This window comes from Linepithema humile, chromosome 4 (assembly GCF_040581485.1).
Source record: "Linepithema humile isolate Giens D197 chromosome 4, Lhum_UNIL_v1.0, whole genome shotgun sequence".
Lineage (NCBI taxonomy): Eukaryota > Metazoa > Arthropoda > Insecta > Hymenoptera > Formicidae > Linepithema > Linepithema humile.
The window spans coordinates 31,173,609-31,185,899 of record NC_090131.1 but is presented as its reverse complement, the minus strand read 5'-3'; the positions used below and the strand labels follow the sequence as shown (position 1 = coordinate 31,185,899).

General features: G+C 38.4%; 1 protein-coding gene across 1 annotated transcript; it reads left to right on the top strand.

Moving 5' to 3' along the window:
• The first annotated feature begins 1,723 nt into the window (after positions 1-1,723).
• Positions 1,724-11,624, top strand: dy (dusky). Its single transcript, XM_012375824.2, has 4 exons — positions 1,724-2,095; positions 6,025-6,135; positions 6,348-6,429; positions 8,663-11,624. The coding sequence occupies exons 3-4, from the start codon at positions 6,376-6,378 to the stop codon at positions 10,367-10,369; spliced, it is 1,761 nt and encodes a 586-aa protein (XP_012231247.1). The 5' UTR covers positions 1,724-2,095; positions 6,025-6,135; positions 6,348-6,375; the 3' UTR covers positions 10,370-11,624.
• The last annotated feature ends 667 nt before the right edge of the window (positions 11,625-12,291 follow it).

Genomic DNA, 12,291 nt, shown 5'->3' with positions numbered 1-12,291 from the left:
TAAGATATTAAAGTAAATTACGAAACAAAGTCGAAAAGTAAAGAAAACTTTTTCTCTTTCCAAATTAATTAAAGATATCTCTTCACTTTTTGATTTACTCTCTAGACAAAGACGGTTGGAAAATGTGTTGAAAGATTTATTTCCAATAATCGAACTTAAACGATGCTACATATCATGGCTCCTAATTCAAAATTTGTAATGTAACTTGGATGCTTAATTCTGTCCGCGACATTTCTCTTTTGCAAAGCGTCATTCGGCATTGATAAATTGATGAACATTATGTAAATGCAAATTTAGATTTATTGATAAATAGATTAGAGCTATAATTTTAAACACATTTCCTACATACAGCAGTTGTTGGATATGATTACGGTGTTTGGAATTAGCCGACGATTTTAAAGGAAATGCACGTATGGATGCACGTAGTTGTTTGCTTCTTACAAGCATTGTTCCATAAATCTTTTCGGCTGCTCGCTGGAATATTAAAATTCAAGTGTTAAGAAAATACTAAAACAATGTATTGTATATATAATATAAAATTAAATTGAATAATATATGTCAATTTACAGAAATTACATGGTGTCTTAATGCGACTTACGGAAGCGAATTGAATTCTTTCAAGTCTTCAAAGCTTCGAAGATGTCAAAAGCAACAGCCCTAGTAGCAAGTACACACAAAACCAATATATTGATGCAGCGTAAAGCGATAAAGGGTGAAGAAAAATTAAAATTAAAATTTTATATAAATTTATATATAAGGTACTTTATTATTAATTAAATATACATTTATATATGATGTCTTAAATGCTTTATAATAAGGATTGTGTAAGATTTTAAGCATAAACACTAATCGATAAATTATCAGCAATTGTTACCTATATGCCATTACATTTTCTTCATCGTCAGAGATTGCAATCATCAATTTTTCTTTAATTATAAACAATAAAAAATTAATACGATAATATGTTAAATATTTTGTAAGATGTAACTAAATTATGTATATCTAAGAAACTTGATTTGCAATCAACACAAGCGAGAGAATTATTATGAATTTATTTCTTCTTGTTAGAGACTTTGCAATAAGATAGTATTGGTTGAACTATTATTTTAAATTTAATAAATTAAAATTGATTTAAATAATTAATTAACAATTTTGTTAATATTTTCTCAAAGTAGTTGTATTTTTTTTTTTTTTTTTTTTTTTAACAATAACTATTATATTCACAACATTTTCAGAAACGTACATTTTCTTAATTTTTATTTACCCGCACTTGTTAAATATTAGAATAATGTGACAGATTTAGAGAAATACTCTATATATATATATATATATTAGAATACTAATGAAGAATGCTGTGATCAAAGCTTGTTAAGATCTCATTGGAACTTGGAATCGAGCTCAATTACAAAATTGATCTTCCGAATTTGATTAGATACATCAAATATTTTGTGTGCTGTGCCATTTCTGTGCTCAGTGATAAACAAACTATCATTGACATCTCGATGAAATACATAGGAGCATATGTGCCGTATACACAGAAGACATCGTTCATCGAGTCTCACAGATTCGCGGCGAATGTAGCGAGAATGAGGAGAGATCCTCCGCTCTGCGCAAGGGACCTATATAACTGTACCGGCTGTCTGGGTCAGGGGGCGGGCCGCTACGTTTGTAGTATACTCCGTATATCGGACAGGTGTACCCTATTCTGACTCTTCGAGTTCTCGTGTGCACCTCCAAGACCGGCGACCGCACATGCCGCCCCGCGCGCGTCTCTTTCTCTAGCTGTCGTGAGCGGGTATCGTGGAGTAGCGCGTCACCACGAGGTGATCAGTTGCACGCACGGAGCTTCCGAAGGCTCTTATAAACCTCGTTCGGGCAAACACAAAATTCGCATCAGCGATACATTTGTCGAATCTCATTCTCATCTCTTGGGCATTTGCTACCAGAACGTACCAGATCGGATAGTTGTGCGACGTCTAATTGCTACGATCGGTGTGATAACTCGAACGATCCGTTCCTCATTCATTTGACATCAAAAGGAAGATCAAGCACGGCCACTTGCACTTCAGACTTGCTTGGATATTGGCTCGAAGAAGTAAGATATTATTGCTTCGCTGGTGTATTACCGTGTTCGGCATCGATTTCAATTCAGAATATTCGCGCGGCTTCTGCCGCAATTTGAGCTTAGTTGCTCGGTTATACTTTTCAATTGTTTAAGATTATTTAGAAAAACGGCAAGAAAAACAAATTTTTTGGTAAATCTAAAAAAGAGTTGCGAGACTTTGCGATGAAAGGAGCCAAGTAGAAAGTGGATAAAAATATTATTTCTGTAAATATGCGATACGTCATTTTGAGAACGTGTTTGCTTCGCCTAACATTCGACAATCAAATTCTTGATTGTCAAACAATCAAATTCTTGATTATAGTCAAATATGCGAAATATGACGCAAACTACTTGCGTAGAATGCTCTCTATGGAATGCTTTCTATGTGCGAGCATCACAATGCAAACGTTGTTATGAATAACTTGCGGTCATTAAATGCGCCTCTTCAAAGTCAAACGAACGTACGTACAGTGCTTGGTCGATGCTTTACGATCGGCTTTACGCTATACCGGATGTAATCCAATTAGCGCTACGTCACTGATTAAGTTATTAGAGACAGGTTGCGCGTCATCGTTCGCGCATCGCTAATGCGTTAATAACGGCCGGAACGCAAGGCTTATTGAGAGAAATTATACGTTGCGTTGTACAAGATTCACTACGATATAGTCGGCCGCAAAACCGTGGGGGGTGACCGTTTCCATTCTATTAAACATACCCTCCGGCGAAATAACGTGTAATCCAACATATATGTTTCATGATATTGGCACAAACTCTTGCAAAATTATTATGGTCTTTCTTTAGTCTGTCATTATAACCGCGGCAATGTAAATTCATCATCAATATTAATGTGTCGTCATTCTCATGCAATGCAACCGGAGATCTATTTACCAAATCTATCGGAGATAAATCTAACAAATATGTAACGATAAACAATTGTTTGCAGCATCAATTAAAATTAAATTAAAATTGCACGAGCATTAATATAAAAAATGCATTATTTTGCATTGATTGTATCTAAACAAGATTCAATGAAATGTAAAGCATGTCGAAAGAAGTGCGATTGTGAAATTTTTACGATACGTACGAACTCGCATGTTTATTAAAGAAAAAAGTTGATGCATTCTCTCTCTCTCTCTCTCTCTCTCTCTCTCTCTCTCTCTCATATTAATGACAGTTAGTAGGCATGTATCATTTGACACTGATTTGTTATTACTGTTAAACAATTGTAAGGCTTACAAAAAACCAAGAGTGCATGAGTTGTTATTATTTGTAACATTACATTCCGCCGTTAAAATATTTTGTATAAATTTCTATTTATTGATTTTTTAACAAATTAATGTACAACTTTGCTACGCTGTGTATCTCGCTAATACGTACATATACTAGTAGTAGAGTAGGATTCGATATACGCGTGTGCGATCAATCTGAAGCGTATAGCTGTTTTAGCTCACAAGTGCGCAAAGAAACAATCGAGTCATCGAGCTACCTCGTTACACTTGATTACCTTGCAATTGCCATATCGCGAACAAGCAAAACGTAATACAGTAATACAGATCGCGCGTCTGTTATGCATTTTTCTATTGTTATTGATACTAATAGATGCATCGCCATGATTAAAATATATTCCGCGTAACGCTTGATTTCAACTTATTAACGAGATTACTAATTATGGTATTGGCCAATTATGGTATACTCGCAAACGCGAGTAATTGTTATATACTCAAACTAAAAAAAAGAAAAGTGGCACGAGTAATAGATATTGGATAGAAGATACTTGTAAAGTCTGACGTGAATCACAGGCAACGTGGGTAACAGAAATTCATCAATATGCCTATCTGTGTATAACTTTCTTTCAAATGTTAAATAATATTACGTGTGTATTATTTACGTCTTGACAAGTCTCTGGAAGCAGGAATAAGAAGAAAAAGAGGACAAGACAATAGAGAAGCCACTATATTTATTCCATATAGATCGCTATTAGGAGCTCATTATGCGAATGCCCGACTTTGGAATTACTACATTGATGGAACCGTTATATGTATTTGGCACCATGCCACATCTCTTCAGCATACCCGGTTCCATGGTTAACACGAAACGGGAGACGTGTAAATAGCTGGCAGTGATTTTTATTCGAATGTAGGTAACTTGTAAGAGAAGAAACAGGTGTCGCGACACAAATTACAAAAACGGAATAAAACATCCAACATATGATATGAGCTAACGACTCTGTAATTTCTTCTCAGAACGGCTGTCTCTTTAGAATTTTTACTCGAGTTGATTCTACGCAATCCAACCAACTTTTGGTTGATTGATTACGATGTTGAATATATTTGATTTAAAAAATTTATTAGATTGTGAACACGTGTTCTATTCAAATATTATATATCAACGTATTTGTTAGTAATTCCTTTGTTATCAGTCCGTAAATAAAACGATTTTAAGGAAATTGTTCAAATTGGCGCTGCAATGCGCATATTAAATTTTAAATGCTGCAATATGTCGTACAAAGTATCAGGCACGCAAATTGGACGAATAGCCGACGGCCGCGCCTGGTTAACCGGTACGTTCTTTTGACTTGGACTCCACGTGCGTTCGCATACGGTCGAACGTTGATCGGCAGGAGCCTACTTGCCTACATTCATAGGACGTCAAACATGCCACTTGAGCACCGGCTGCACAGACATTTTGCATATCGTCTCCGGCTTTTCTCTTTCGTGCGCGTGTCGGAAAGAGGTCGCGTTATTTGCCATTACATTACTGAAACGGCAAAGTTTTCAATTTTATAGATAGATTTTTAATTTGAAAATTCAAGATATGTTTAATAAATAATAAATATTGTAATCAGAGAAACAATTTTTTTGTTCTATAAACGTCACTTGTTAAATTTCAAGTACGATTAGTTTAGATGAGGCAAAGTAAGATTTGCGTCAAACACGTTGTGCATATTATGTATAAAGAAGCATTTTCGCTGCGTTTATTCTCGTAACGAAAACGCAAGACGAATGAAGCATTAGATGTATTAGTGCTTACTCGCGATATAAAAGTTTATTTACTCTGCATTTATATACGTGATTGCCTCTTTTATTTGCATCTCAATTTACATCTAATAAATGCTTCGATAAATATGTATTTTATTAAATTTAAGTAAAACTAATTTCAAAGTATTGATACATTTTTTGTGTAATTAGTTATTTTGTGGTCTCGAGAAGAAAGAAGAAAGTAAGAAAAAAAATCAGACTTTTTTCGTTTTGTGTGCAGAATATGTATGCGGTATATCGATGTGACAAATCAGTGACATATTAATTAGGTCTTTTTTTTTCAGCTAATGGCATATGTATATATGATGATAATGATAATGATGTGTGTGTGTGTGTGCTTGTGATAAAATTATTTTCTGATAGCTTATTTGGAATTGTGTAAAAGATACAAGTTATTATTAATAAATTTCTATAATAAGATAATTTACTGAGCAGCTTGTATAAGTGTAGCGTATTATTCTCGATTAAAGCTACGTGTGAAATTTGCGTGTACGCTTGTACGCGTGTTTTTGCGAATTTAGTAAATTTGACTCGCATTAATAGATGGTGAGACCGTGAGGCTGAGACTGTACTTACAACAAGGTAACGGAGCGAAAACCCGGACATTCGGGAGGAATTTGGGACAGGTGGCCTAGTGGTTGCGCGAGGCAAACATGTTGTCTGATAATTGGCGATCAAAGAGCGAAATGAGCGAAACGTGAATTCAACAACTGTCTTATAAACGCATCCTTTACAACTAACGTGGCGGAAATGAGCAACAAGTTAACAGTAATGACGCTTATCTGGCGTCTGTTTTGTGATCTTCGCAAAGCTCGTTCTTCTTTCTTTTAAGGTTTCTCTCTGATTAAAAATTTTGTAAAACTGAACAAATTATCATTACAGGTTGTTGTATCGAGTGAACACAGATTACCCCAACAAAAAAGAAGATTGTTCAAGACTGTTATCGCGATTTGCTGTAAAGAAACATTCTCTTAATTATACGATTATCGTCAGGTATGTCATCATACATTCACAATAGTTTCCGTTAAGATTTTAAAATCGTCTGCTTTAAAATGTACTGCTTTTGCGCAAATGCTGTATGTGTTTTTTTTTTGTTTTTTTTGTTAAAGAATCGATTGGCGTAACAATACGCGAGAATTTATTTCAAGCATGCTGTGCTATATAATACATTAAACTATTTTATTATAATCACCATTCTTTTTTAGCGATACGACTAGTGTTTCACTGTGAATAATGCACGATATGCAGTTATACATTTACATCATAGCCTGTCTCTTACTGAAGGGGGTGAGTGTTTACATTTTTTTATATGAGTGAAATTAAAAATTTTTCTAAAAAGCCATCGTGTTGCATAGATATCAACGTGCAAAGCGTATTAAGCGTACACACAAGCGCATTAAGTATATTAAGAATTTAAGTTTCGAAGTAAAAGAATTAACGCGAAATTGCCGACGTACGATATCCAAATCATCCTAATGACGCGTGCGTTCTCGGACATGAAAGAAAGACAAACAATATTCGTGGATATACATATATATATATATTGAGTACCATTAGCTCGATCTTGTCAGGACGAGAACACCGGGGGGAACGCGCGGAGGGCCGATGCACGACGCGACGCGATGCGGTGCGATGGAATCTCTCTCAAGCGGGGGATAGGTCGGCACGTCTGCGTAGGTAATTACTACATTATAACCCAGATATCACGATGGGTTCGCACGCACGTGGCCGGGCAATGCCGTTACCCAGTGCTCTGACCCAGAGCTAAGGGCGACTCGACTGGCTCAATGTCTCAAAATGGTACGCGGCACGGCAATGCGTTCTGGCTCGTCCACTGTCTACTGTGGATCCAAGTAACGTTTCATTGCGCGTCGGGTCGTTCTCTTACAAGGTGGTGCGCAAAAATCTCGCGCGCGGAACGACCGGTTTCTTCGCGCGCGCGTGCACACACAATCGGTGTACCCTTTTCGTCCTGCATTCCTGTGGCCCAACACGATCGACGATGCACGCGTCTCCTTTATTTCTCGCTCAACTTCTCAACGTACAATGATTATCGTTAACTTTGTGGAAGAACGTGGCGATAAAACTGGAACTGGTCAATGTAATCGGTGCGCACCTATTTCTTCATTGCGATATTTCCTTGTCTATTCCTTTCATGTCTTGTTGACATTTTTGTGAATTGTACAGATTATTGTTTTACCACTCGTTCTATCATCATCTAATTATCACTTTTGGATAGATAGGCTTGAAAAAAATTTATTGCAAATATTCGACCATCCGTCCCGTCTGTTTCATAAATACAATTGTATCTTGACAACGACTATCGTAATCAATCCTTACTGCAATGTACATTCATTTACAGATAAACGTTGCTAACTCTATCTTTTTGATTTGAATGAATAGATCAGTATCGAGCCATCGCAAGATGAAACATTAAGTGTAATGTCTAAAATGTCTCGTGGAACAAAAAATAAATGATTAAAATATATTGTTATATAACATGGTTTACTATTTAGATCAAGTTGCCGTGATAAATTGTTAATTGTACACGATATCTATCGAGATTCGTCGTCGTCGATACCAATCGATGGCGCGATATCCGCGCAAATGACTACATCTTCATTGAATTATGGGACGTGGACATTGAAAATCCATGACGGGACAAGTGGACGGACAGGTAATAGGGGCGAGAAGAAGAGCCGCCAAACATGTGCGCGCGAAACCGGTCGATTGACCCGCGGCTAAAGACACGGGTGGTCCGTTATGCCCTAAGGTCACACGTGACGCAATCAGCCACTATACGTAGAGTTCTATACACATACGACTCAATGCTCCTATTCCATCGCGAGCTCTTTACCCCGCAACCCCCTTATCCCCACCATCTCGATCGAATCCTCGAACTCCACATTCGTTGAATACTCCGAACAGGTTTGTCGCCGTCGGCGGTTCACCGTCGTCTCTCTCTCTTTCTCTCTCTCTCTCTCTCTCTCTCTCTCTTGCGCGCGCGCGCTCTCTCTCCCCCCTCTCCTCCGTGTACCATGTTGCCCTCCGGCTCTCGTGCCACCGGAAATAACTCTTTCGACGATCGCTCCATTTGTCCGATCCGATAATCGAACGATCGAGCCCACACCGTGTTTCTCGACGCACCGCGATTCCGTCGAGCTTGACACACTTAAGTTATTCATTGAGCGCGTGAGAAGCGGATACCGTTGCACGGCCGTTTTTTCGGTATACATATCAAAATTAGTATCTGAAATGACATCCGTATGTACATCGGCGCGATTTGTGCTAAAAATAAAATTCATGAATGACACATCGACATAATGCAAACACTTTGAATCAATCGTCAACACGTGAAATGTATAAATAATTAGTGAAATGTAAGAAACAGAAGCAGAGACGCTCTCGCAATGTATAAATACGTAGGGGACTAGTTTCGCAGAAATGTAACAAATTCTAGAGTCTGAGACAAAAATTGAACCTAATTTATTTATTATAGCGCGTGTACTTTTTCTTACAGCTGGCTCGAGCCGAAGAAGTAGAGGTTGTAGAGGCAATTTCGGGAGAAGATAATCGAAATGAAAATTCAGCATTAAATCGACAGGATAACGAGTTAAATAATTCCGATCAATTGGCATTGGATACCATAGTGGACAAGGATACCGGCGGAAATCACTATAAACTAGGTGGACTTCGAGGTCATCCTTTACTCCCACCGAATCGAGGTGCGTTAGGTCTACCACGTCCACACCATAATGTCGCTTATCATGGCCCACCGCCGCCGTTGCCGCCTTCTAAAGTGCAATCGCAAGCTATGGATAAGATTTATACAACTGGCGGTGGTATCACCACTGCGGTCGGTGTCGAGCCTTGGCCAGTGTCAACGCCCGATATGCCGAAGATTGTGTCGCTGGACGTAAAATGCGAGAAAAATCTGATGAAGGTTTATTTGGGCTTCGATAAGCCGTTCTACGGCATAGTCTTCAGTAAGGGCCACTACAGCAATGTCAACTGCGTCCATTTACCGGAGGGATTAGGTCGCACGTCCGTCAACTTTGAGATCAGTATACATACGTGCGGCACAGCCGGCAACACGGAGAATGGATTGTACGGCTACGGCGCCGAGTCCGGATCTGGCACATACTTTGAAAACATTATAGTGGTGCAATACGATCCTCAGGTGCAGGAGGTCTGGGATCAAGCGCGTAAATTGCGCTGCACCTGGCACGATCTCTACGAAAAGTCGGTTACCTTTCGTCCGTTTCCCGTGGACATGCTGGATGTAGTCCGCGCGGATTTCGCCGGTGACAACGTGGGATGTTGGATGCAGATACAGGTCGGTAAAGGACCATGGGCTTCCGAGGTCTCGGGTCTCGTCAAGATCGGTCAGACAATGACGATGGTGCTCGCGATCAAAGACGATGACTCCAAGTTCGATATGCTCGTGAGAAACTGCATGGCGCACGACGGCAAGCGTGCACCGATACAGCTAGTGGACCAGCGAGGCTGTATCACGCGACCAAAATTAATGTCCAGATTCACCAAGATCAAGAACTTTGGCGCCTCGGCGTCCGTGCTGTCGTACGCGCATTTCCAGGCATTCAAATTTCCAGACTCCATGGAAGTTCACTTCCAGTGCACCATACAGATCTGCCGATACCAATGTCCGGACCAGTGTTCAGAGTCGTCGTCGCTCTTAGATAATCAGGGTCTTTTGGAGAATCATCATCATCACTCTCCGACAAACGTCGGACACCCTGACGTCGGTGGATACGGACTTCCGCCTTCAATCCCGCTACCGTTGGAAGCCTACTTACAAGCGGCGGCCGGACGACCCCGCGATGAAAGAAGGAGAAAATCTCGAGAAATTGCACACAATCCGCAAAAGGCTGTGGGTGTAAATCGGATCATTCGAGTGGTCTCGACGGGCGACCTGACCTTCTCCATCGGCGATGAGAGCATCGGTGGCGAGCTAAATGGCCCGACAATGGTATTCCCGCAACGCTACGAGAACACGTCCAGTTCAACCATGATTTGCATGACCACTCCTGGATTCGCAATTACTCTTATCGTATTACTCGCCGTTTTGTTTTTCTCGTGCGTGCTATCGGCCTATCTCTTTATGCGCCTCAGGCCCTTCTCGACAAAGGCCAAGAAAACTGCGGCGTTCAATGCTGAACAGAATGGCGCGACAAAAAAATCTTCGAGGACATGCTTTTATTCATAGAGATATTTGCGATTGTCGCCAGTCAGCTAAAGTTTCGGTGATGCCAATATCGCGCAGCAAGAGGAGTCGTCAAATTGCATGGCTCTCTTTTCTCGAAACCGGTTTACGCGATCCTATGCGATATCCATGCGTTTAAGCATCGTTGGAAATTACCATGTCGATAAGATGAATGTGGTTGTGCGGAAAAGAGAAAATTTGCTGCGAATGCGTTGTCAAGACGAAAAATTAAAAATGGGTATAAATCGTTTGTATTTGTTTAAATACATTTGGCTGTCAACTTTTTCTATATGCATACTTATGTGCCGAGAATTTTGTAATAGCGAGTCGAACGCACAGCGAGCAACATTTCCTACAAGAGGACCAAGGGAAGAAACTTTGTATAAATTGGTCTTCGGAATCACAAGTTGTCAGGTTTCGCAGAGGCTATCGAATGTCATAAGCACGACTCTGTATAAAGGTACGTATTCTTCCGACAGAGTCGGAATCAACGCGGTATTAACTTTTGGTAATGTGCTGCAATACTCGTGTCTTTTCCTCTTTCTCTCTCTCTCTCTCTTTCTCTCTCTCTCTCTCTCTTTCTCTCTCTCTCATTCACTTTATATTACGGCCTCCATAGAGTTGTGCTTTGTCATAATGAAACTCAAGCTCAGGCCTTTATAGGCAAACATAGGCGATAAGCCGAAAATTTAGTCAAAGATAATCAAACCCGTTTCTGCATTTACTACTTACATGTATTTAGTCATGTAACTGTATTTTGTTTTATCGGTAACTGTATTTAGTCTCTGGGTATCGCAACTGGGTAAAAATAAGGCTGAAATGTCGCAAAAATAGCCTATAATATAGAATTTAAGAATTATTTTAATAATGTTATTATTAATAATATTATATTATTATTTATTTATTACGTATTTTTAAATTCTTTAAAGATATTTTGCAAGCAAAATCCTATATAAACTCCCACACATATATATGAGGCTAACAAATAAAGTTACAATATATGAAAAGACTACATACTCTTTTTTCAATTAATAAATTAAATAATTAATGAATAGGTTAACAAGCAGTGCGCCACATAGATATGGGATATTTTCTCAGTTATTTTTAAGTATATAATTATTTAAGTGTTACTTTAATAGTCTTTTTTAAGTTGCGAAAATAAGAAATTGTGCCAAAATATATTATTATTACCATGTAAATCAGCAAATAGTGAATTATGCGCAATCCTGTTATAAGATAAAGTTTGCTTCGTTCCATATATATCGCGTGAATGTCAAGCAATGCTCAAAGAGGTATAGTCGATAAAACCGTCGCGACATTCAATTCTTGTCATCATTCGTATTATTGTTAACACGTTTTATATAACCTTGCAGAGCAAATGTGTTAAAAATACGATAAGTTAAGTGAAGAAAGTCAAGCAATTCAATAAGCTATCTATGCAGTCGTGCAGTCATTAGTTTATACTTGCAATATATGACACCTATCTCCATATAGAGAATATATAAGATAGATTATAATAGACACGATGTGTCTCGGAAATTGTGTATTTTTGTCAGCCGTCAGCCGATTAATCTCATATAAATGAGATAATCTTTAATTTATCATTTTATTAATATCTATCAGCAACAACATTGGATGTATTGCATATATGTATGTATATATGTATACACGGCATATGTACACAGATACATGCACACATAAGCATAGACACATGATGACGCGCATAACACACAACATATATACATATATTATAATTGAGGCTCAATCATACGTTTTCAAGATCCTGTAAATATATTTATTGGCATTATTTATGTATATTAAATAAAAACATAACATATTTCAACTAAATAGTCATATCGTCGCTTTACTTTTTTGTTCGGACTTTTTCCATTCAACTCTCTCAGGTGATACTACGATTTATTCCT

Coding starts and splice junctions, on each gene's coding strand:
- dy (XM_012375824.2), top strand. CDS start 6,376: ATGCACGATATGCAGTTATACATTTACATCATAGCCTGTCTCTTACTG. Junction 6,430..8,662: donor CCTGTCTCTTACTGAAGGGG/GTGAGTGTTTAC, acceptor TTTTTCTTACAG/CTGGCTCGAGCCGAAGAAGT.